The sequence below is a fragment of the Oncorhynchus clarkii genome, chromosome 32, assembly GCF_045791955.1.
Source record: "Oncorhynchus clarkii lewisi isolate Uvic-CL-2024 chromosome 32, UVic_Ocla_1.0, whole genome shotgun sequence".
NCBI lineage: Eukaryota > Metazoa > Chordata > Actinopteri > Salmoniformes > Salmonidae > Oncorhynchus > Oncorhynchus clarkii.
Window position 1 is genome coordinate 16,392,128 of NC_092178.1, and position 27,479 is coordinate 16,419,606.

The 27,479-nt window shown below is 43.7% G+C and overlaps 1 protein-coding gene across 1 annotated transcript in view; it reads right to left on the minus strand.

Annotated features, from left to right (window-relative positions):
- Positions 1-27,479, minus strand: part of LOC139392223 (syndetin-like) — a 217,884-nt gene that overhangs the window by 176,499 nt on the left and 13,906 nt on the right. Inside the window, exons 3-5 of the mRNA XM_071140055.1 lie at positions 23,709-23,831; positions 16,490-16,561; positions 9,292-9,345 (exon numbers count right to left, since the gene is read on the minus strand). Coding sequence (XP_070996156.1) covers positions 9,292-9,345; positions 16,490-16,561; positions 23,709-23,831 — 249 coding nt within the window. The remainder of the gene's footprint in view (positions 1-9,291; positions 9,346-16,489; positions 16,562-23,708; positions 23,832-27,479) is intronic.

Below are 27,479 nucleotides of genomic sequence, written 5' to 3' on the forward strand. Positions count from 1 at the left end.
GTAAAAAAGTAATTTCTTAGATTTTCCCAGACCTCAAAAATGGTCTCCTGATGTGGTTCAACCATTGTTGTTGAGTTAGAACGTTTTTGTTGTTTTTATATAAAAATTGTGACAGAGCGAAGACTTGATAAAAAATAAATACTCACTTAAAAGCCTAACTTACGGTTCAATAGTAAGCCTACTATTAGGCTACTGCACAGTACAGCTTGGGTTGGACTGACTGTGAAAGACCAATACGGGATTCACCATTTTAGGTCATTCAGAGTGTAGGTCACTGTTTCTCATAGAATTTATCACGCCGGGTGGGCCGTTTGAGACATTTTTGGCGACATTCAGGAGACATGAAGGTCATCCTCTGAGATGTTTGGACATAGTAACTGTTCTATATTCGTGTATGCCACCACCCCCAACACACTAACTACACATTGCCCTGGATCCTGTCCCATTCAAATAAATGGTTGTGGGGGGAAATGTGACTGCTCACAAAAATGTGTCTGCAATCAAAAACAGCACACACATACACACTCCGTTCTCCAATCTACCCTCCAAGAAGGGCGCGAGATCATGTTTAATTACAGTTCCAAGTAGCTAGCTGCTCAGTTTACCAAAAATCACACTTTTTTGGCCAATTACATTTACACAGGTGCTGCCAGCAGTAGACAATCTACAGACAGAATACAGACACAGTCAACACACACAACATAAATACAGTAAACATAAAACCATTTATTTTATTTATGACCCTAAGCATGATGGGATGTTAATTGCTTAATCAACTCCGGACCACACCGGTGTAAGCACCTGCTTTTAATACACTTTGTATCCCTCAACTACTCAACAGTTAACATTATTGTCAGTTACCTGTATCTATAGATGAAGAGGGAGGAATAGAGCACATAGTGCTGTTCAGAGGTGTACATAGTGCTAATGCAGTATAGGGCAGTTATTAGTATTACAGGTCATTGATGGAAGGTGCAGTGACCGACTCAATGCAAAGTCTATTACTCCCCATGAGCACGATAGCCTGTTGGTGAGGGCCACTGCACCAACAGGGAAGACAAAGCACTAATAGCAACATCTATGGCGGGTAAGTGCTCGCACCGAAAAATAATGAAAAACAACTGTCCAAGTCCATTTCATTCCTTTGTCAGCATTGTATTACCTGACAACGTATCGGGGGGGGGGGGGGGGGGGGTAATTCATTAGGATACAGGCTATGACTCTGGTACCAATCTCTTTCTCCCTGACAATCTCCCGCTCTCTCAGACATTGGCTAGTTTGGCCACTCAATTATAGGGCTTCTGTTTTAAGTTGGCCGATAAGCATTGCGTTAGGGCAGCTCCCATTTTACATCACCAATCCCGGTCTTTCAACTATATATCAAGCTGTGATGGCTCCATCACATCTGGAGCCGAGGATAAGGTTCAGCCAACACCTCACGGCTTTAACAGACCTCCTAGCCACTCTCAAAGGGTGACTAGGAGGGAGAAATGACACGTCAAGCAATCTTTCCTTAGCCTGAGACTTAAAACTGACAGTTACCATGGATCCCCTAACATCACACTGTTGATTCAGTATTGACTGGAGAGGCTGAAACACACAGAACACACCACGGGTGAATGGGCTGGCAGTACCGGTCATGATAAATGTGGCACCCGCTGCTTCAGTGTGACTGCAGGTGTCCGGTGTGTCGGCCTAACCACGACCCTGACCTTTGCGACTGGCTATCCCCACAGGGGGAAGAGCAGAATCCACTCAGGACAAGCTACAGCAGCAGGACAGTGGGGGGGTCAAACAGCTCTCACCACATGCCATTCATCTACATCTAGACTATATCTCATTACTTACTATCACGCATAGCTAGACTACATATCGCCATACAAACAATATATAATACCTACATAATATAACATGGCTAGACTACATATCGCTATGCAAATTACATAATATAATACCTATACTACATATCGCCATATAAATTATATAATACCTATACTACCTATCGCCATACACATGACATAATACCTTAATATTATAGCTAGACTACATACCACTACACAAATTATATAATATAATACCTATATAATATTATAGCTAGACTACATATCAATATACAAATTATATAATATAATACCTATACTACATATCGCCATACAAACGATATACCTAAATATTATAGCTAGACTACATATCGCCACACAAACAATATAATACCTATATAATATTATGTCATAGGTAGGCTGTATAGCGCCATACAAACAATATATAATACCTGTATAATATTATAGCATAGCTAGGCTAGGCTACATAATCGCTATACAAACTATATAACACCTATATAATATTATAGCATAGCTAGGCTATAAACAGCCATACAAGTATATAATATAATAGCATAGCTAGAGTATATATAGCCATAGAATCTATATAATAACCATATAATATTTTAGGATAGCTAGGCTATATATAGCCATACAAACTATATATTATAGCATAGCTAGGCCAATGAACAAATGTTAGCACATTTCTTGAAAATCAATGTCAGAAATATCTTTATTTACATAAGTATTCACATTGAAGTACCTTTGGCGGAGATTACAGCTTTGAGTCGTCTTGGGTATGTCTGTGTCAGCTTTGCACATCTGGATTTGGGGATTTTCTCCCATTATTCCTGGAAGATTTTCTCAAGCTCTGTTAAGTTACATGGGGAGAGGCAGTGAACAGCAATCTTCAAGTCTTCCCACGGATTTACAGTGATATTCAAGTCTGGGGTTTGGCTGGGCCAGTCAAGGACTTCCCCATTAGTTCTCAAGCCATTCAAGCGTTGCTTTGGCTGTATGCTTGGAATCATTGTCTTGTTGGGGATGTAAATCTTAACCCCAGTCTAAGGTCGTTTGCACTCTGAAGCAGGTTCTCATCAAGGATTTGGCTCCATTCAATGATGAGCTGTGCCTGTCTTTCTCCAGGACATTGCACTTTGCATTGCGCTTCACATTCAGACCAGAGTAAAATTAGTTTAAATCAGACCACATCTTTTTTATCTTATGCTCTCTGAGTCTTTCACGTCATGCGCCTTTTTCTCAGGAGTGGGTTCTGTCTGGCTACTCTCCCATGAAGCCCAAATTGCTGAAGTGCTGTAGAGACTGTTGTCCTTCTGGCAGGTTCAACCATTTCAGCCAATGAACTGTGTAGTTCTGTCAGAGTGGTCATTGGGTTCTTGGTTACCTACCTGACCAAGGTCTTTCTTGGCCGGTTGCACAGTCTGGGTAGTTCCCTATGTTTTCAATTTTCCAATGATGGAGACCGCTGTATTCTTGGAAACTTTCAACAATCTAGAAATTGTGTAATACACTTCACCAGATAAAATGACAAAATTACTTTTTCCACATTTTGATACGTTACAGCCTTATTCTAAAATTGATTAAAATACTTTTTAAAATCATCAGCAATCTACATACAATACCACATAATGACAAAGAAGAAAACTGGTTTAGACATTTTTGCATAATTATTAAAATAAAAAAACTGAAATACCGTATTTACCTAAGTACTCAGACCCTTTACTATGAGACTCGAAATTGAGCTCAGGTGCATCCTGTTTCCACTGATCATCCTTGAGATGTTTCTACAACTTGGAGTCCAGCTGTGGTAAATTCTATTGATTGGACATGATTTGGAAATGCACACACCTGTCCCACAGTTGACAGTGCATGTCAGAGCAAAAACCAAGCCATGAGGTCGAAGGAATTGTCTGTAGAGCTCCGAGACAGGATTGTTTATAGGTACAGATTTGGGGAAAGGTACCAAAACATTTCTGCAGAATTGAAAGTCCCCAAGAGCACAGTGACCTCCATCCTTCTTAAATGGAAGAAGTTTGGAACCACCAAGACTCTTTCCTAGAGCTGGACGACCAGCCAACCTGAGCAAACGGGGGAGAAGGGCTTTGGTCAGGGAGGAGACCAAGGGAGGAGACCAAGATGGCCACTGACAGAGCTCCAGAGTTCCTCTGTGGAGATGGGATAATCTTCCAGAAGGACAACCATCTCTGCAGCACTCCACCAATCAGGCCTTTATGGTAGAGTGGCCAGATGGAAAACACTACTCAGTAAAAGGCACATGACAGCCCGCTTGGAGTTTGCCAAAAGGCACCTAAAAACTGAACATGAGAAACAGAATTCTCTGGTCTGATGAAACCAAGATTAAACTCTTTGGCCTGAATGCCAAGCATCACATCTGGAGAAAACCAGGCACCGCTCTTCACCAGGCCAATACCAGTGAAGCATGGTGGCAGCATCATGCTGTGAGGATGTTTTTCAGCGGTAGGGACTGGGAGACTAGTCAGGAAACAAGGGAAAGATTAACAGAGAAAAGTACAGAGAGATCGTTGATGAAAACCTGCTCCAGAGCGCTCAGGACCTCTGGGGTGAAGCAACACCTTCCAACAGGTCAACGACCCTAAGCACACAGCCAAAACAACGCAGGAGTGGCTTCGGGACAAGTCTTTGAATGTCCTTGAGTGGCCCAGCCAGAGGCCGGACATGAACCCGGTCGAACATCTCTGGAGACCCGAAAATAGCTTTGCAGCGACACTCCCCATCCAACCTGACAGAGCTCGAGATTATTTGCAGAGAAGAATGGGAGAAACTCCCCAAATACAGGTGTGCCAAGCATCATACCCATGAAGGCTGTAATCGCTACCAAAGGTGCAGGGTCTAAAGGGTCTCAATACTTATACAAATGTGATGTTTCAGGGTTTTGTCATTATGGGGTATTGTGTGCAGATTGATGAGGGGAAAATAACTATTTAATCCATTTTAGAAAATGTGGAAAAAGTGAAGGGGTCTGAATACGTTCCGAATGCATTGTAATTACTGTACATTGGTAACCAGTTTAATTGCAGTAAGGCACCTAGGGGTTTGCGGTATATGACCAATATACCACAACTAAGGGCTGTATCCAGGTACTCCACACTGCGACATGCATAAGACCAGCCCTTAGTCATGGTATATTAGCCATATACCTCAAACCCCTCGGGCCTTTTTGCTTATTTATAGCATAGCTAGGCTATATCCACTACCGTTCAAAAGTTTGGGGTCACTTAGAAATGTCCTGGTTTTTGAAAGAAAAGTGAATTTTTTGTCCATTAAAATAACTTTATCAGAAATACAGTGTAGACATTGTTAATGTTGTGCATTTATTTCACCTTTATTTAACCAGGTAGGCAAGTTGAGAACAAGTTCTCATTTACAATTGCGACCTGGCCAAGATAAAGCAAAGCATTTCGACACATACAACGACACAGAGTTACACATGGAGTAAAACAAACATACAGTCAATAATACAGTATAAACAAGTCTATATGCGATGTGAGCAAATGAGGTGAGATAAGGGAGGTAAAGGAAAAAAAGGCCATGGTGGCAAAGTAAATACAATATAGCAAGTAAAACACTGGAATGGTAGATTTGCAATGGAAGAATGTGCAAATTAGAAATAAAAATAATGGGGTGCAAAGGAGCAAAATAAATAAATAAGTTAAATACAGCAGGGAAAGAGGTAGTTGTTTGGGCTAAATTAAAGGTGGGCTATGTACAGGTGCAGTAAACTGTGAGCTGCTCTGACAGTTGGTGCTTAAAGCTAGTGAGGGAGATAAGTGTTTCCAGTTTCAGAGATTTTTGTAGTTTGTTCCAGTCATTGGCAGCAGAGAACTGGAAGGAGAGGCGGCCAAAGAAAGAATTGGTTTTGGGGGTGACTAGAGAGATATACCTGCTGGAGCGTGTGCTACAGGTGGGAGATGCTATGGTGACCAGCGAGCTGAGATAAGGGGGGACTTTACCTAGCAGGGTCTTGTAGATGACATGGAGCCAGTGGGTTTGGCGACGAGTATGAAGCGAGGGCCAGCCAACGAGAGCAGTATATGGGGTTTTGGTGACAAAACGGATTGCACTGTGATAGACTGCATCCAATTTGTTGAGTAGGGTATTGGAGCCTATTTTGTAAATGACATCGCCAAAGTCGAGGATTGGTAGGATGGTCAGTTTTACAAGGGTATGTTTGGCAGCATGAGTGAAGGATGCTTTGTTGTGAAATAGGAAGCCAATTCTAGATTTAATTTAATGATTGGCGATGCTTAATGTGAGTCTGGAGGGAGAGTTTACAGTAACCAGACACCTAGGTATTTGTAGTTGTCCACGTATTCTAAGTCAGAGCCGTCCAGAGTAGTGATGTTGGACAGGCGGGCAGGTGCAAGTAGCGATCGGTTGAAGAGCATGCATTTAGTTTTACTTGTATTTAAGAGCAATTGGAGGCCACGGAAGGAGAGTTGTATGGCATTGAAGCTTGCCTGGAGGGTTGTTAACACAGTGTCCAAATAAGGGCCAGAAGTATACAGAATGGTGTCGTCTGCGTAGAGGTGGATCAGAGACTCACCAGCAGCAAGACAGAGAAGAGAGTCGGTCCAAGAATTGAACCCTGTGGCACCCCCATAGAGACTGCCAGAGGTCCGGACAGCAGACCCTCCGATTTGACACACTGAACTCTATCAGAGAAGTAGTTGGTGAACAAGGCGAGGCAATCATTTGAGAAACCAACCAAATAACGATTGTAGCTGGAAACGGCAGATTTTTTATGGAATATCTACCTAGGCGTACAGAGGCCCATTATCAGCAACCATCACTCCTGTGTTCCAACGGCACGTTTTGTTAGCTAATCCAAGTGTATCATTTTAAAAGGCTAATTAATCACTAGAAAACTATTTAGCAATTATGTTAACACAGCTGAAAACTGTTGTCCTGATTAAAGAAGCAATAAAACTGGCCTTCTGTAAACTAGTTGAGTATCTGGAGCATCAGCATTTGTGGGTTTTATTACAGGCTCAAAATGTCCAGAAACAAAGACCTTTCTTCTGAAACTCGTCAGTCTATTCTTGTTCTGAGAAATGAAGGCTATTCCATGCGAGAAAATGGCAAGAAATTGAAGATCTCGTACAACGCTGTGTACAATTCCCTTCACAGAACAGAGCAAACTGGCTATAACCAGAATAGAAAATAGGATTGGCAGGCCCCGGTGCACAACTGAGCAAGAGGACAAGTACATTAGAGTGCCTCACAAGTCCTCAACTGGCAGCTTCATTAAATAGTACCTGCCTCACAAGTCCTCAACTGGCAGCTTCATTAAATAGTACCTGCCTCACAAGTCCTCAACTGGCAGCTCCATTAAATAGGACCCACAATACACCACTATCAACATCAACAGTGAAGAGGCGACTCTGGGATGCTGGCCTTCTAGGTAGAGTTGCAACGAACAAGACATATCTCAGACTGGCAAATAAAAATAAAAGATTAAGATGGGCAAAAGAACAGACACTGGACAGAGGAACTCTGCCTAGAAGGCAAGCATCCCAGAGTCGCCTCCTCACTGTTGACGTGGAATTTGGTGTTTTGCTGGTGTTTCGCTGAGTTTAGAAGGCTGCTATACTAAGCCTACTGATAATGACATGACTTATTATTATTATAAAGATGATCTTAATAATAACAAGAAGGAGATCAAGGAATAATGAGGGTTATTTTTATAAATATAATTTTTTCTGACAATTTGGAACAATGTAAACACAAAAAATATATAAATAAAACCAGTGAGGCTGGTCTAACATAAATAAAGTATAAAGCCTTTATTGCAGCATAGCAAAGATTAAGCTCAAGGCTTGGTGCTCATGGAATCAGTAGGCTATTAAACACTCAAAAGAAGCAGGATATCTTATTTCTGTAAATATACTGATGATTTAAAGCCAGGCACATTTAACAGTTAGGCTGTTGATTATAGACATAATTATGTTGGGGTTTCCTCTCTCCTCAATTTTCTTAGACAATAAGACAAGGGCTGTTTTCTCATCTCCTCATTCTGCTGCTGCCTCTACCATATTGTTCTCAACACCAATATGCTGGTTAACTTTGCTATTATGCACATAGCAACATGGTCTAGGAAAAGGCTTCAATTCAACAGCGCACTGATCTGTTTCAGAACCGCGGACAGCAACCACTATCCGACGCGGGAGAAAGCGCATCCGTTATAAAATAATATTATTTTTATTGTGTTGCACCATTGTTCCTATGTAATATAACCATATACAATTTCAGTAGCACGTCTTAGACTGATAGACTGTGCCATTGCCAAGGCCTCCACAATGCATCAGTCCACTCAGACAGGCGCCAATCAGACCGGTGTCTTGTAAACCATAATTATTAGTATTTTTTTTTGCTACTGCTCGACTAAAAATCTTGGTCGACCAACAGCTTATTGACCAAACAATCAACTAAATGGGGTCAGCCCTAATACTAACTAAACCATTCAGCTGTGGTGCACGGCCTGACAGGTATGAATCCCCAGTTGGCCTGATCAAAGTTGTTTCCTGTCCGACCGTGAACACCTCGTACACATCTGAAAGAGCTCCCACTAAGAGGAGCATGGGGATACAGACGCCCAACTACACACGCTTTTTCAGACTTCTCCCTCCCTCTCACCTCCCTCCTGTCCTTGGCTGAGGCTTTGAACCAAACACAAAAGAACTGATTGCTTTAGCGAGGGGATACACACTTACTCACTCGCACATCCACAAGTCACGACGAACAATGTCAGCCAACCGGCCCTGATTAGATGTATAGCTTGAGATGGTCTTCAGTAGCAGTCACTGACAGTCATCCTCTACGTTGAGTCATGTTTTACTAAGATGGGCTGGCTGAGAACGTTAGGAAAACGATGCCTTGTTGGGAATCGTAGGTGGCTCGTTTCAGTTCGTTTTACCTTGTTCTTGATACCATGCCTTGTTTTGAGGCGATTTGACTGATGTCACGTCTATGGCTCAAATTTACTATCTAACCAACAACTGATTGTATTTGAGAGAGAAGAAGTGCAACTTTATGTTTTCAATAAAAATTGGAGATGAAATATAGTTTACATGTTGTCAGCCAACTGTCAGTTTTGCCCTATAGTTGAGCATGTTTTTGTTGCTAAACAACCAACCTGTCTAAAAGGCAAATGCAGTCGTATATCGTATGTCGTATATATTTTTTTATTTAACCAGCAACCTTTCGGTTACTGGCCCAACGCTCTAACCACTAGGCTACCTGCCGCCCAGTAATGGTAATGCCGGTATATTCCACATTACCTCCTTTGGCATGACTGATTGTGAGTTGATATCAATCAGCGAAAAATAAACAGCGGAAGAGTTTGAGTGAGACTTTGAAAATGTATACAGTGTAAGGAAAGGAGGAAGGAAAAAGAATGAAGAAAGCATACCTTAACGTAGGACGGCTGTTTTTCCAGGATAAGATCGGCAACTTTTTTGGAAACCTACAGAGCGAGGACACAAAAAAAAATAACCCAGTCAGACGCTTGTAAATGCCACCCCACTTGAGAGACATGGTTATCGTACTATGGTAGAGCAGGGAGAAATAATAGAGGGCTTTGGTGTCTATCAATAACATAAGTCTTTAACCAAGAGGATTCTCACAATGTGGAATATCTGTATTATTGATCAAACCGAGACTGAATTAGCCTACACTTTACTACTAGATTGAATTAGGCTACACTTTACTACAAGACTGAATTAGCCTACACTTTACTACGAGACTGAACTAGCCTACACTTTACTACGAGACTGAATTAGGCTACACTTTACTACAAGACTGAATTAGCCTACACTTTACTACGAGACTGAACTAGCCTACACTTTACTACGAGAATGAATTAGCCTTCACTTTACTACGAGACTGAATTAGCCTACACTTTACTACGAGACTGAATTAGCCTACACTTTACTACTAGATTGAATTAGCCTACACTTTACTACTAGATTGAATTAGCCTACACTTTACTACTAGATTGAATTAGCCTACACTTTACTACGAGACTGAATTAGCCTTCACTTTACTACTAGATTGAATTAGCCTACACTTTACTACTAGATTGAATTAGCCTACACTTTACTACGAGACTGAATTAGCCTTCACTTTACTACGAGACTGAATTAGCCTTCACTTTACTACGAGACTGAACTAGCCTACACTTTACTACTAGATTGAATTAGCCTACACTTTACTACGAGACTGAACTAGCCTACACTTTACTACTAGATTGAACTAGCCTACACTTTACTACAAGACTGAATTAGCCTACACTTTACTACTAGATTGAATTAGCCTACACTTTACTACTAGATTGAATTAGCCTTCACTTTACTACGAGACTGAATTAGCCTTCACTTTACTACAAGACTGAATTAAATCTATACTTTACTACTAGCTACTTAAGAATAGCCTATTGTGTGTGGTACAGTATGTGCTGTACTGAATGTAACATTGCCATTATTCAAATAGTGTGTGTATCATAGTCTTCATTGGTGTTTTCTGAGAAGCAAAAGGTCAATGTTGCATTGATGAAATGGAATAAGAAATAACTACCAGGTTGCAGAAATAACTACCAGGTTGGGTTAACTACCAGGTTGTAGAAATAACTACCAGGTTGTAGAAATAACTACCAGGTTGTAGAAATAACTACCAGGTTGTAGAAATAACTACCAGGTTGTAGAAATAACTACCAGGTTGTAGAAATAACTACCAGGTTGTGTTAACTACCAGGTTGTAGAAATAACTACCAGGTTGTAGAAATAACTACCAGGTTGTAGAAATAACTACCAGGTTGTAGAAATAACTACCAGGTTGTAGAAATAACTACCAGGTTGTAGAAATAACTACCAGGTTGGGTTAACTACCAGGTTGTAGAAATAACTACCAGGTTGGGTTAACTACCAGGTTGTAGAAATAACTACCAGGTTGTGTTAACTACCAGGTTGTGTTAATTTAACCCTGGACTAAATCATGCCAACCCTCTCACACAGCATGCGGTATTTTACTCAGTAGAAGAAACCATGTTTGTGCACCTACACAACACGACATACTCACAATAAATACACAAGGGACTGACTTGCCACCTAGCTACACATAACCTAGTACGTTGTGGATAGCATCTGACTTATAACACATTTAGGGCAAGGCTGTAGTGGGGATAACACACACACAGAGCTAGGAACGTAATGTTCCAGCCATATTGATGCTCAGTACACGGCTCCACAGTGAGGGGGAGCTGATATATTGATGCTCAGTACACAGCTCCACAGTGAGGGGGAGCTAATATATTGATGCTCAGTACACAGCTCCACAGTGAGGGGGAGCTGATATATTGACGCTCAGTACACAGCTCGACAGTGAGGGGGAGCTGATATATTGATGCTCAGTACACAGCTCCACAGTGAGGGGGAGCTGATATATTGACGCTCAGTACACAGCTCGACAGTGAGGGGGAGCTGATATATTGATGCTCAGTACACAGCTCCACAGTGAGGGGGAGCTGATATATTGATGCTCAGTACACAGCTCCACAGTGAGGGGGAGCTAATATATTGATGTACGGAGGGGGGGGTTGGGTAAGGGAGTCCTGAACAGAGCTAACTGGAGCCCTGAACAGAACAGATGGTCGGACTGTTCAGCTGCTACACTCGCTTGCCTAACTGTGTGTATGTGTGAGCAGATGTTCAGCTGCTACGCTCACTTGCTCAACTGTGTGTATGTGTGCCCGTGCGAGAGAGAGCGAGAGGGTGAGTGAACGAGTGAAATAATGAATGTGAGATGGAGAGTTGGAGGGGATAGCCTCTGAAATCAACCATATTTAAAAAATAAATAAATAAAAATAGAAACCACACCTAACGCAAAGATGACTGTTTGTAAGATGCGTACATGCGTGTGTACATGCTTGGGAAATTCATTCTGTGTCAGGAGTTTATCCTCCGTACATCAATATATTAGCTCCCCCTCACTGTGGAGCTGTGTACTGAGCATCAATATATCAGCTCAAGCTCCTAAATTAGGTGCTCCTAAATTAAAATAACAGATGACACAGCAAAATATTTAGACGCATAGCAGTGGTTCAGTGTGAGGGGTCACTTCACTTATAGCACAACACCAGTCCCATTTAGGATCCAGAGAAAGGGCTCATCACTGGTACAGAGACAATTCATTCAAAAAACACGTCCATATCACCAAAAAGCAGCAGTGTGGAAAAGACCCAATCACCTGCAGGATCCCACACCACCACACAGATTAGCCTGCCCATCACCTGTGATCTGACAGAGCCCAACAGCGAGGTATAATTCACATATAATTGACTGGGATGCAGAGCGGAGTTAATAGCCCAATTTTCTGGCCTCACGCCCCATGTATTTTAGCTTAGAGCTGTCAATCAGCAAAGACTACTGGGTAGCAGTAATAAATGGCACCCTATTCACTATATAGTGTGCACTACTTTAGACCAGAGCCCTATGGGTCCTGATCAAAAGTAGTTCACTACATATGGCGTAGGGTGCCATTTTGGACGCAGCCTACTGTAAGTGTTCTTCACCAGCTGCAGTTAGGGGTCTAAAAGCCAACAGCCAATCACATCGAATTCAGAAAGACAATCAACCAGTCATCACCCACGGTTTGTAGCCCAAAGGTTGAGACCATGAAGCTGGACAGAAATAGTGGGAGTTAAGTTAGCCTATACCCGTTAGCCTATACCCGTTAGCCTATACCCGTTAGCCTATACCACTGCAGCATCCTAACATTTCTCAATCATACACTGAGTGAGACGTTTCTATGTCAACTAATTTGAGGAACATGTTGATTTCATGCAGAGCCGTAGTGGTAACACTCAGCGGTAATTGTCACATACAACTACCCACCGCAATTGGAGACCAGGACTCAATGTCCACCCTTTCCATTATTTATCCTACCTGCCTGTCTCCCCATCTCATTTCCTTACTGCCTGAATAAAACTAAATGTTGATTTGTCTCATGTACTAAATCCATTCTTTGAGGATTTGAGAGTTCCATCTGAGGTCTGTGATGCTAAGTGTGTCAGAGAGGCAGAGAGTGAAGTGGATAAGTCCTATTTCTCTTATTACCTAAATGGCACAACACCAGCCCTAGTGATTTCTTAGCCAGCCTACTTTACCAGTACTGCACCAAATTAGGATTCAATAGTTTGTTAAGGGGAGACAGACAATGGTGATATACTGTATATCAAGCAGCTAAGTAAACACGGTGGCCAATTAGACTGTCTACATCCCAAATAGAATAATATCACCCAAATCCTTCAAACTCAACTCTGGACCTGGAAGCCAGCTATTGTTCCCCTCTAATCGGGGACTGATTTAGACCTGGGACACTAGGTGACCTCATATGTAAGAGTTGAGTGCCCCTGGACTATATGGTGGATAATATCATAGCCTATTCCCCAAAAGTAGTGTCCTGTGCAGAGAATAGGATGTCATTTAGGACACACCCGGAGCATGAAACCCAGGAAGAGTCCTGGTCAATATCAATGAGTGAGCTGGACCAATACACACCGCTGGCCCCTTCCTCCTCCTAATACACCTGGATCAATACATACCGCCGGCCCCTTCCTCCTCCTAATACACCTGGATCAATACACACCGCCGGCCCCTTCCTCCTCCTAATACACCTGGATCAATACACACCGCCGGCCCCTCCCTCCTCCTAATACACCTGGATCAATACACACCGCTGGCCCCTTCCTCCTCCTAATACACCTGGATCAATACACACCGCCGGCCCCTCCCTCCTCCTAATACACCTGGATCAATACACACCGCTGGCCCCTTCCTCCTCCTAATACACCTGGATCAATACACACCAAGAACCACCAAGACTCTTCCTAGAACTGTCTGCCCGGCCAAACTGAGCAATCGGGGGAGAAGGGCTTTGGTCAGGGAGGTGACCAAGAAACCAATGGTCACTGACAGAGCTCCTCTGTGAAGATGGGAGAACCTTCCAGAAGGACAACCATCTCTGCAGCACTTTATGGTAGAGTGGCCAGACGGAAGCCACTGCTCAGTAAAAGACACGACAGCCCGCTTGGAGTTTGCCAAAAGGCACCTAAAGGACTCGAACCATGAGAAACAAGTTTCTCTGGTCTGATGAAACCAAAATGTAACTATTTGGCCTAAATGCCAAGCGCCACATTTGGAGAAAACCTGGCACCACCCCTATGGTGAAACATAGTGACAACATAGTAGGAATCCTAGAAGTTAAATAGAGACTTCCCACTCTTACAGTCAGAGCAGAGCCCCTGGCATCTCTAAAGTGGATGACAATCATACAGCAGACAAGTAATTAACTGAGAGATGAGCCTCAGCCAACGATGTGTCAAAGCTGCCAATTACACAGCTAACCTCCACCACCTCCCTATATAGCAGCCATTCTCTACAACAGCTTCTGCCAGACTGGGGGGGGGGGGGGGGGGGGAATCACCCATTTGTTTTGGATGGAACTCATTTAAGGGAGAAGTTCTATAGAATGTATCGATGCACCACTCCTATCTACAGTACAGTATCTACTCCTCTGCCTCAGCGAGGGAAATATTCAATTTCATATCAGCACATAGGGATGGAGAGGCCCTCTCAATAGGTAGTTATCAGAGAGAGAGAGAGAGTTCAGATCCTATAGGGAAGGTCATTATGCATGTACACAATGTGGCACAGTGTATATCCAAAGCTATGAATATGTGATGGAGGAGAAACCATCCTTCTCCTATTCATTTGTTTGAAAGGATCGGATAGGTGTGTAAGCAATACAGTGAAAATTCCACCGTACCAATCAGAGGACAAGATAGAGCTATTACCGTACATACCTACAGGAAGTGTCTAGGGGTCGTTTGCTTAACTAGGGGATGACTTGGAATTCAGCATACGATGATCTCCATCCTAAGGGGTGGGGGCGAGGTGATCTGAGGCCGGGTTAGTCATTCACAGCCTGGGTAAGGCAGAAGACTTGATAAGGCCCCTGGTCCTCTGGTCCTGGTATTGACCCCTAGGGGTCTAAGGCTGGCAGCCAGCTGTCTGCTCTGTTGAAGAGCTCTGTCAGACAGTCAGTGTTCTGTCCACAGAGGCCTCCATCTTTCATCCTACCACCGCTAGGGATCATGGCTCTGGCCCTGCCCCGCTCCCTGAATAAACAGCTCTGCTGTGTGAGACAATGCAGAGCAGGAGAAGGAGGCTAGGGAGGGAGTCACAGTGAAGGATGAGAAAGAAGGAAGAGGGGAAGGATCCAGATGTTCTACCCTTCTTCCAAAGTGTGCAGCTGCACACTCCACATCATGAATTTAAAAGCATTGGATTGGTGTAAGCATTTATTGAGAGAGTTTCCTACATTGTTAAATCTATGACAGGGAGTATGCAAGTGCACACTTCGGGGGAAGTGTAGAGAATTATTTATTTTACCAGGTAAGTTGACTGAGAACACGTTCTCATTTACAGCAATGACCTGGGGAATAGTTACAGGGGAGAGGAGGGGGATGAATGAGCCAATTGTAAGCACATTCATGGAGACGAGGAAGGTACAGAGGGAAAGATGAGGCAGGGAGGAAAGGAGGATGCAGGAAGAGAAGGAGGATCGAGGGAGAATATGGGTTGCATATTTCTAAAAGGATTCCGATATAGTTCCTCTGCTGGCTAGCTCTCTGCCCTCCAGGCCTGGGTGACCTGCAGAGAACCTCTATAGTGCTGATGCTCTTTTTAAGCAATAAGGCAATATACGGCCAATATACCACTGTTCTTCTTGGAGTGGCAGGTAGCCTAGTGGTTAGAGTGTTGGGCCAGTAACCGAAAAGTTGCTAGATCAAATCCCAGAGCTGACAAGGTAAAAATCTGTCGTTCTGCCCCCAAACAAGGCATTGTTCCTACGATGTCATTGTAAATAAGAATTTGTTCTTAACTGACGTGACCAGTTAAATTAAAATTAAAATTATGCACATGCATCGCAGTTCCTGGACACAGACCTTAGTCGTGGTATATTGGCAAACCCCCAAGATGCCTTATTGCTATTATAAACTGGTTAGCAACGTAATTAGAGGTAAAAAATAAATGTTTTGTCATACCCGTGGTATACGGTCTGATATACCACGGCTGTAAGCCAATCAGCATTCAGGTCTTGACCCACCCAGTTTATAATTACTAATAATACTTTGGGCCTGCAGCAGAAACCCTACCAGTGACTAACTATTAATCACAGTGTATCTATAGCGGTGTAAAGCAGTCTTGCTGAATATAACATGCCAATATCCACCTGGGACTGCACTTCTCCACTGTGCAATACAGGTGTGTGCATGCCCAGGCTGAAGCAATAAGCTCAGGGTTAACAGAAATGATATCAAATTGGTGATTTTGCAGTTCTATGTTCTCTGTATTCAGGTGTTGCAGAGCAATATACTGTACTGAACTATTTAAGTCCTTGTTTTGAACACTAAAGACGTTGTCGTACAATGTTATGTTGGCCTTGGAAGTGCACGGATACAGTATAAATGGAATAGCTATTACCAATCAGGGAGAAGTATCTGTGGGAGTGAGTGACCCAGTGCTGCTCATGTCATTTCCTTCACTTACCGCTGCTTGTTGTCTCTTCAGCTTGTCTCTGTACTCCTCCAGCTCCTGCAAGTTCAGCTCAGGTGGGAGTTTCTATCATAAAAACACACAATAAAAGCATTGTTACAATACAATGAGAATGCCCACACCAATAACTTCTTCGAAGATAAAGCCATTCTGTGGAACGCTTTGGTGTGTGGAGTGAACCACCTGCCAGAAAATAAATCAAAAGATTGCTTATCATGGACACCGAACTGAAATCCAAATGCCAGCAGCTTAGAGCCGGGCAGGATTTCATTTCATTTGTTTCTTTTAGAAGCTAATCTTAATTCTTTGGAGTTTCTTCAGCATCAGCTCTAGCTTGCTTAAGTACCATTTTTCAAAAGAGCCTCCACGGTCTTCATCATTTACAAAGAGAAGAAAAAGTGGCAGAATTGTATAGCACACATGCTTAGACGTATAGTAAATTAAAATGGAGGAGCACTACTTAATTGGTGAAGAACGAACAAGAGGAAAGACGGCAGCAAAAAACTAAGCACTGAGGATGATGGGTAATTGCTTTCCACTTGGCTGAAAGTCTCATTTTGTAATCTGGAAGGTTGTTGTTCTTGAGACACTGCTAAATCTAATGAGATTTCCCACCCTTCCTCCACGAGTGTTTAATCCATCAATCTAGAAGTCATCGGTGTGCGAGCAGGAGAAGACGCCACAGTGATGCTAGAGTAGATACACCCGTCAAGGGGGGAGAGGTGTCCCACAACAAGGGAACCAGGGGGGAGAGATGTCCCACATAACAAGGGAACCGGGGGGGGAGAGGTGTCCCACATAACAAGGGAACCAGGGGGGGAGAGGTGTCCCACATAACAAGGGAACCAGGGGGGGAGAGGTGTCCCACATAACAAGGGAGCCAGGGGGGAGAGGTGTCCCACATAACAAGGGAACCAGGGGGGAGAGGTGTCCCACATAACAAGGGAACCAGGGGGGAGAGGTGTCCCACATAACAAAGGAACCAGGGGGGAGAGGTGTCCCACATAACAAAAGAACCAGGGGGGAGAGGTGTCCCACATAACAAGGGAACCAGGGGGGAGAGGTGTCCCACATAACAAGGGAACCAGGGGGGAGAGGTGTCCCACATAACAAGGGAACCAGGGGGAGGGAGGTGTAGGTAGGGAGGCCCCAAGTCACTGTAACTAGTCATTGTGGACCCCAAGTCACTGTAACTAGTCATTGTGGACCCCAAGTCACTGTAACTAGTCAGTGTGGACCCCAAGTCACTGTAACTAGTCAGTGTGGACCCCAAGTCACTGTAACTAGTCAGTGTGGACCCCAAGTCACTGTAACTAGTCAGTGTGGACCCCAAGTCACTGTAACTAGTCAGTGTGGACCCCAAGTCACTGTAACTAGTCAGTGTAGACCCCAAGTCACTGTAACTAGTCAGTGTAGACCAAGTCACTGTAACTAGTCAGTGTAGACCAAGTCACTGTAACTAGTCAGTGTAGACCAAGTCACTGTAACTAGTCAGTGTAGACCAAGTCACTGTAACTAGTCAGTGTAGACCAAGTCACTGTAACTAGTCAGTGTAGACCAAGTCACTGTAACTAGTCAGTGTAGACCAAGTCACTGTAACTAGTCAGTGTAGACCAAGTCACTGTAACTAGTCAGTGTAGACCAAGTCACTGTAACTAGTCAGTGTAGACCAAGTCACTGTAACTAGTCAGTGTAGACCAAGTCACTGTAACTAGTCAGTGTAACTAGTCAGTGTAGACCAAGTCACTGTAACTAGTCAGTGTAGACCAAGTCACTGTAACTAGTCAGTGTAGACCAAGTCACTGTAACTAGTCAGTGTAGACCAAGTCACTGTAACTAGTCGGTGTAGACCAAGTCACTGTAACTAGTCGGTGTAGACCAAGTCACTGTAACTAGTCAGTGTAGACCAAGTCACTGTAACTAGTCAGTGTAGACCAAGTCACTGTAACTAGTCAGTGTAACTAGTCAGTGTAGACCAAGTCACTGTAACTAGTCACTGTAACTAGTCAGTGTAGACCAAGTCACTGTAACTAGTCAGTGTAGACCAAGTCACTGTAACTAGTCAGTGTAGACCAAGTCACTGTAACTAGTCAGTGTAGACCAAGTCACTGTAACTAGTCAGTGTAGACCAAGTCACTGTAACTAGTCAGTGTAGACCAAGTCACTGTAACTAGTCAGTGTAGACCAAGTCACTGTAACTAGTCAGTGTAGACCAAGTCACTGTAACTAGTCAGTGTAGACCAAGTCACTGTAACTAGTCAGTGTAGACCAAGTCACTGTAACTAGTCAGTGTAGACCAAGTCACTGTAACTAGTCAGTGTAGACCAAGTCACTGTAACTAGTCAGTGTAGACAAAGTCACTGTAAGTAGTCAGTGTAGACCCCACTGAGGCCCAAGTCACTGTAACTAGTCAGTGTAGACCAAGTCACTAACTAGTCAGTGTAGACCCTGCTGATTGCACTGTTTGGTACTATATTGTACAATGTATAGTGTAAATGATGATCGGACTGTTATGGGAGGTCCAAGCCTGTTATATGGCATATGCCTCACTCTTCCTGTGGTGGTTAAGGCTTTAGTATGCTGGTGGGGTGTCTTGGTATATGGGCTAAGAGGTGATAGTCATCGAAACAAAACTAGGATTTATTGAACTGCACAGACAAATATAGCTCCAGATACAAGCGTTGATTTAGAATTAAATGGAACATGTAAAATAATAAGATCATAAAAGACAGAATAGCTTATAGTTTTTAAGAGCGTGGAAAGAAGGTCCTTCACATATTGTCTCAGTGACAATAACAGCAACAAAGGGGAGAGTGGGTAGAAATTCCCTTGTTGCTGTTTTTATCCCTTGTTGCTGAGGGTTTAGAGCTAAAGGTAGTCACATCATACAAGTACTTGGGAGTATGGCTAGATGGCACACTGTCCTCCTCTCAACACATATCAAAGCCGCAGGCTAAAGTTAAATCTAGTCTTGGTTTCCTCTATTGCAATCGCTCCTCTTTCACCCCAGCTGCCAAACTAACCCTGATTCAGATGACTATCCTACCCAGGCTAGATTACAGAGAAGCCATTTATAGATAGGCAGATAAGGGCGCTCTCGAGCGACTAGATGTTCTTTACCATTCTGCCATCAGATTTGCCACCAATGCTCCTTATAGGAAACATCATTACACTCTATACTCCTCTGTAAACTGGTCATCTCTATACAGTGCCTTGCGAAAGTATTCGGCCCCCTTGAACTTTGGGATCTTTTGCCACATTTGAGGCTTCAAACATAAAGATATAAAACTGTATTTTTTTGTGAAGAATCAACAACAAGTGGGACACAATCATGAAGTGGAACGACATTTATTGGATATTTCAAACTTTTTTTAACAAATCAAAAACTGAAAAATTGGGCGTGCAAAATTATTCAGCCCCTTTACTTTCAGTGCAGCAAACTCTCTCCAGAAGTTCAGTGAGGATCTCTGAATGATCCAATGTTGACCTAAATGACTAATGATGATAAATACAATCCACCTGTGTGTAATCAAGTCTCCGTATAAATGCACCTGCACTGTGATAGTCTCAGAGGTCCGTTAAAAGCGCAGAGAGCATCATGAAGAACAAGGAACACACCAGGCAGGTCCGAGATACTGTTGTGAAGAAGTTTAAAGCCGGATTTGGATACAAAAAGATTTCCCAAGCTTTAAACATCCCAAGGAGCACTGTGCAAGCGATAATATTGAAATGGAAGGAGTATCAGACCACTGCAAATCTACCAAGACCTGGCCGTCCCTCTAAACTTTCAGCTCATACAAGGAGAAGACTGATCAGAGATGCAGCCAAGAGGCCCATGATCACTCTGGATGAACTGCAGAGATCTACAGCTGAGGTGGGAGACTCTGTCCATTGGACAACAATCAGTCGTATATTGCACAAATCTGGCCTTTATGGAAGAGTGGCAAGAAGAAAGACATTTCTTAAAGATATCCATAAAAAGTGTTGTTTAATGTTTGCCAAAAGCCACCTGGGAGACACACCAAACATGTGGAAGAAGGTGCTCTGGTCAGATGAAACCAAAATTGAACTTTTTGGCAACAATGCAAAACGTTATGTTTGGCGTAAAAGCAACACAGCTCATCACACTGAACACACCATCCCCACTGTCAAACATGGTGGTGGCAGCATCATGGTTTGGGCCTGCTTTTCTTCAGCAGGGACAGGGAAGATGGTTCAAATTGATGGGAAGATGGATAGAGCCAAATACAGGACCATTCTGGAAGAAACCCTGATGGAGTCTGCAAAAGACCTGAGACTGGGACGGAGATTTGTCTTCCAACAAGACAATGATCCAAAACATAAAGCAAAATCTACAATGGAATGGTTCAAAAATGAACATATCCAGGTGTTAGAATGGCCAAGTCAAAGTCCAGACCTGAATCCAATCGAGAATCTGTGGAAAGAACTGAAAACTGCTGTTCACAAATGCTCTCCATCCAACCTCACTGAGCTCGAGCTGTTTTGCAAGGAGGAATGGGAAAAAAATTCAGTCTCTCGATGTGCAAAACTGATAGACATACCCCAAGCGACTTACAGCTGTAATCGCAGCAAAAGGTGGCGCTACAAAGTATTAACTTAAGGGGCTGAATAATTTTGCACGCCCAATTTTTAAGTTTTTGATTTGTTAAAAAAGTTTGAAATATCCAATAAATGTCGTTCCACTTCATGATTGTGTCCCACTTGTTGTTGATTCTTCACAAAAAAATACAGTTTTATATCTTTATGTTTGAAGCCTGAAATGTGGCAAAAGGTCGCAAAGTTCAAGGGGGCCGAATACTTTCGCAAGGCACTGTATACCCGTCGCAAGACCCACTGGTTGATGCTTATTTATAAAACCCTCGTAGGCCTCACTCCCCCCTATCTGAGATATCTATTGTAGCCCTAATCCTCCACATACATCACCCGTTCTGTCAGTCACATTCTGTTAAAGGTCCCCACACATCCCTGGGTCGATCGTCTTTTCAGTTCGCTGCAGCTAGCGACTGGAACGAGCTGCAACAAACACTCAAACTGGACAGTTTTATCTCAATCTCTTCATTCAAAGACTCAATCATTTACACTCTTACTGAGACTTGTGGCTGCTTCGCGTGATGTATTGTTGTCTCTATCTTCTGGCCCTTTGTGCTGTTGTCTGTGCCCAATAATGTTTGTACCATGTGTTGTGCTGCTACCATGTTGTGCTGCTGCCATGATGTGTTGCTACCATGTTGTTGTCATCTTGTGTTGCTATCATGCTGTGGTCTTAGATCTCTCTTTATGTAGTGTTTTGTTAAGGCTGCAGCATACACTGTACTGTAGACCTAACTAACTAACTCACCTCCAGCTTGTTGTGTCCTCTGGGTCTGTAGTAAAGAGTGGGCCTAACTAACTAACTAACTCACCTCCAGCGTGTTGTGTCCTCTGGGTCTGTAGTAAAGAGTGGGCCTAACTAACTAACTCACCTCCAGCTTGTTGTGTCCTCTGGGTCTGTAGTAAAGAGTGGGCCTAACTAACTAACTCACCTCCAGCGTGTTGTGTCCTCTGTGTCTGTAGTGAACAGTGGGCCTAACTAACTAACTGACTGACTCACTCACCTCCAGCTTGTTGTGTCCTCTGGGTCTGTAGTGAACAGTGGGCCTAACTAACTAACTGACTGACTCACTCACCTCCAGCTTGTTGTGTCCTCTGGGTCTGTAGTAAAGAGTGGGCCTAACTAACTAACTCACCTCCAGCTTGTTGTGTCCTCTGGGTCTGTAGTAAAGAGTGGGCCTAACTAACTAACTCACCTCCAGCTTGTTGTGTCCTCTGGGTCTGTAGTAAAGAGTGGGCCTAACTAACTAACTCACCTCCAGCGTGTTGTGTCCTCTGTGTCTGTAGTGAACAGTGGGCCTAACTAACTAACTGACTGACTCACTCACCTCCAGCTTGTTGTGTCCTCTGGGTCTCTAGTGAACAGTGGGCCTAACTAACTGACTGACTCTACTCCAGCTTGTTGTGTCCTCTGGGTCTGTAGTAAACAGTGGGCCTAACTAACTCACCTCCAGCGGGTTGTGTCCTCTGGGTCTGTAGTGAACAGTGGGCCTAACTAACTAACTGACTGACTCACCTTCAGCTTGTTGTGTCCTCTGGGTCTGTAGTGAACAGTGGGCCTAACTAACTGACTCACCTCCAGCTTGTTGTGTCCTCTGGGTCTGTAGTGAACAGTGGGCCTAACTAACTAACTAACTGACTGACACACCTCCAGCTTGTTGTGTCCTCTGGGTCTGTGGTGAACAGTGGGCCTAACTAACTAACTGACTGACTCACCTCCAGCTTGTTGTGTCCTCTGGGTCTGTAGTAAACAGTGGGCCTAACTAACTAACTCACCTCCAGCGTGTTGTGTCCTCTGTGTCTGTAGTGAACAGTGGGCCTAACTAACTAACTGACTGACTCACTCACCTCCAGCTTGTTGTGTCCTCTGGGTCTCTAGTGAACAGTGGGCCTAACTAACTGACTGACTCTACTCCAGCTTGTTGTGTCCTCTGGGTCTGTAGTAAACAGTGGGCCTAACTAACTCACCTCCAGCGGGTTGTGTCCTCTGGGTCTGTAGTGAACAGTGGGCCTAACTAACTAACTGACTGACTCACCTTCAGCTTGTTGTGTCCTCTGGGTCTGTAGTGAACAGTGGGCCTAACTAACTGACTCACCTCCAGCTTGTTGTGTCCTCTGGGTCTGTAGTGAACAGTGGGCCTAACTAACTAACTAACTGACTGACACACCTCCAGCTTGTTGTGTCCTCTGGGTCTGTGGTGAACAGTGGGCCTAACTAACTAACTGACTGACTCACCTCCAGCTTGTTGTGTCCTCTGGGTCTGTAGTAAACAGTGGGCCTAACTAACTAACTCACCTCCAGCGGGTTGTGTCCTCTGGGTCTGTAGTGAACAGTGGGCCTAACTAACTGACTCACCTCCAGCTTGTTGTGTCCTCTGGGCCTAACTAACTAACTAACTGACTGACTGACTGACTCACCTCCAGCTTGTTGTGTCCTCCGGGTCTCTAGTGAACAGTGGGCCTAACTAACTGACTGACTCACCTCCAGCTTGTTGTGTCCTCTGGGTCTCTAGTGAACAGTGGGCCTAACTAACTAACTCACCTCCAGCTTGTTGTGTCCTCTGGGTCTGTAGTGAACAGTGGGCCTAACTAACTGACTCACCTCCAGCTCGTGCTGCACCATGTCAAAGGAGTCGTTGGAGTAGTAGACCTCCTGGATGCTGTTAATGATCTCCTGCTCCGCCTGGGGGTCGATGGGCTGCTCCCTCATCTCCCTCATCTCCTCCTGAGATACCAGAGAGAGGTCAGAAAGACAAATTACTGCATCAGTTAGGTCAGTAAGACTACAAAGCACCCGGTTGCTGGGACACCCTCGTGGGAAGGGAGGAAACAGAGGCTCTGAGAAAAAACACAGCTCTCCAGAATATCTCTAGGAAACAGAGCCTGTCCATTGGGTTTATCGCTCCTGAAGTCCACAGATTATTTAAGCCTGTCTGGCTGTTTCCCCGGAGAGAACTCTTCACAGACCCCTAATGAGCCTGAATATAGGCACTTATCAATAGATACCGCTCTCAGTCAATCCTCTCTTTGATACACCGGCCAACTTGAGAGGGCAAAGCCTGTGCAACACACGGATAAGGCATTATAGTAAAGCAATTGAGCTATGAAATAGGCTGAAACGTATCCAGGACGAATGGGGGTAAATCATCCCAATTGCCGGCAAAAGGACTGATGGAGGAAGAAAGATGCTAGGATATTCTTCAATAACCTTCACAGCATCCATTTGACCATGCCAGAGAGATAGGGTGTGGCAGATGGGCCTATATCTCAGGCACTGAATATCAAAACACCTGCCTAGTTGAGAAAATAGCAACAAAACCAGATTTTTCCAGTAAACGTGAGGAACCAGAGGCAAATTAGAGCCGAATTACAAGGTAATCAAGAGTGAATTAGAGGTGAATTACAAGGGAATCAGGGGTGAATTAGAGGTGAATTACAAGGGAATCAGGGGTGAATTAGAGGTGAATTACAAGGGAATCAAGAGTGAATTAGAGGTGAATTACAAGGGAATCAGGGGTGAATTAGAGGTGAATTACAAGGGAATCAGGGGTGAATTAGAGGTGAATTACAAGGGAATCAAGAGTGAATTAGAGGTGAATTACAAGGGAATCAAGAGTGAATTAGAGGTGAATTACAAGGGAATCAGAGGTGAATTAGAGGTGAATTACAAGGGAATCAGGGGTGAATTAGAGGTGAATTACAAGGGAATCAAGAGTGAATTAGAGGTGAATTACAAGGGAATCAGGGGTGAATTACAGAGGAATCAGAGAGGGATCAGAGGCGAATACCATAAGGATCAGAGGCGAATCACAGAAGAAGCAGATGGGAAGCAGAAGAAAGAGGCAAAATAGAGAGGAATGAGAGGCGAATTAGAGAGGAATCAGAGGCGTGGTGAAATTTGTGAATGTATTGTAATGTATTTAAAATTGTATAACTGCTTTTGGGGATCCATAATAAATACAAATTAAAGACAAATCAAAGGCAAATTACAGAGGAATGAGTACTACCCGTGCATGCGTGCGTGCGCGCGCGGCCGGGACTATACCAGTATCACATACTCGTGTATTGTTTCCATACTCACGAAGCGGATTTTAATTTCTTTAGGAAAACAGCCATGTTGGAAACAAACATCATTATGTTGTCATCGAGTCACATTTAGTTATTTAGTTATAGCACACAATATTTTACATACAGCAGGTTTTTAAAGGACCAAACAGGGAGGTCTGCTTCGTGTTCTCATTTTTTGCCATTGAAAAAAAATATTGCGATCCTGGTATCGTCCCGTCCTGGTACGTGTTTTGAAGGCGTGCTGCGCAGGTCTGACACATCTGAGAACGGGTAGGGTGACCACAGCGGGTGTGTGGGTGAGCGGAGCGTTGAAGCTCAGCATCCTTAGTGAGATGGTGGGTGGGAAATTACGGAGGGAGGGATACTGGTAAAGAGAAAATAAGAAAAAGACCAGAAGTGATTCATCTCTCAGGTAGCCCAAATTGATAGTGCCCTTCTTTGAACTCTGCCTTTTCCTCTTTCTGTTTGTCCCACTCTCTCACCATGACTTTAAAAATATATTCAAGACAATAAAATAGGTGAATGACTCATTTCAGGGTTCCAAGCATCTCTTCTCTCCACTCTGCTTCACAGGCACAAACACAACCTAAACATTAGCCTATCCCTAAACCCTGCAGAGCAGAGACATCTAACAACTATCATCATGCTTTGATCACGTTCACGTTGATGGATTCAAATGAAACAATGATCCTCCTCCGTCCAAATTAAAAAGTCTCATCATCGTGCCGTTCCTCCTTCTCAATATGGGCAAAAACAAAAATTCAAAAGCCATTTGCACCTAATAGTAGGCTGTTTAATGAGCCTTATCAAAGAACCAAAGGCTGTTCGGCTGAAGTCGTCATTGAATGCAGAGAGAAAATCCAACAGAAGACAAAGGGGTTCCTTCTTGGTGAGTGTCAGAAGCCAGGTGAACACGATGCCAGAGGGACACCTGGTCAGTTTGATGGTGAGGTAAATGGTGAAGACGTTCAGCTCTGCAGTACACCATGGTAGAGGGACACCTGGTCAGTTTGATGGTGAGGTAAATGGTGAAGACGTTCAGCTCTGCAGTACACCATGGCAGAGGGACACCTGGTCAGTTTGATGGTGAGGTAAATGGTGAAGACGTTCAGCTCTGCAGTACACCATGGCAGAGGGACACCTGGTCAGTTTGATGGTGAGGTAAATGGTAAAGACGTTCAGGTCTGCAGTGCACCATGGCAGAGGGACACCTGGTCAGTTTGATGGTGAGGTAAATGGTGAAGACGTTCAGCTCTGCAGTACACCATGGCAGAGGGACACCTGGTCAGTTTGATGGTGAGGTAAATGGTGAAGACGTTCAGCTCTGCAGTACACCATGGCAGAGGGACACCTGGTCAGTTTGATGGTGAGGTAAATGGTGAAGACGTTCAGCTCTGCAGTACACCATGGCAGAGGGACACCTGGTCAGTTTAATGGTGAGGTAAATGGTGAAGACGTTCAGCTCTGCAGTACACCATGGCAGAGGGACACCTGGTCAGTTTGATGGTGAGGTAAATGGTGAAGACGTTCAGCTCTGCAGTACATGATGCCAGAGGGACACCTAGTGGTGGATCAGAGGACTAACCTACATGGAACAGTCAGTACTATAGATTCACGGATTGACTCGCAGTCCTGGTGGTTAAATACGCAGGGCGTGTGGGTTTAGGGTCATTAAATAGTGTGGATGAAGGGCGGGTGGGTGGCGGGCAGGTTGAATGAAGAGAAAACAATACCATTAAAAAATACATAAATGTATAAAATTCTTGTGCAATTTATATCTATTGGCTACATTTCTGGCATTAGGTTTACTTACTAAGCTTCAGGGCTTATAACTGTACACGCACCAAATAGCCTACATGCCAATCGCCAAATGCTTTAGGGAACCGGTAGATAAAGTTCATGATGATCCAGACAATGTCGAAATTGAATTAAATCATAGAAAAGCTGCCAAATGGAGAGTTGAAAATAAAGAGAAGGGAGGGCCAGAAAAGTAACGTTCTGAAAATATTAGGTGAAAGTGAAAAATGAGGATGATAGCAGTGCCGGCTGTGTTTTGTGATAATTAAGGTGCTATATACATTTGACAGTCACAAGACAGGGACTTCAAAACAGGCTTATGACACATGAAGGGAACTGTAGCCTACTGTTCAGATGGGTTAAACGGAAACTGAAATCTGGACACTGACTGGAGGTCTATAACCTCTCACACAACCTTAATACTAACTATTACAGTAAAATGATACACCAATTGTAGGCTACATTCTTACTCAGGAACAAGAGTGGAGAAACATGATTTCTTTCTTTC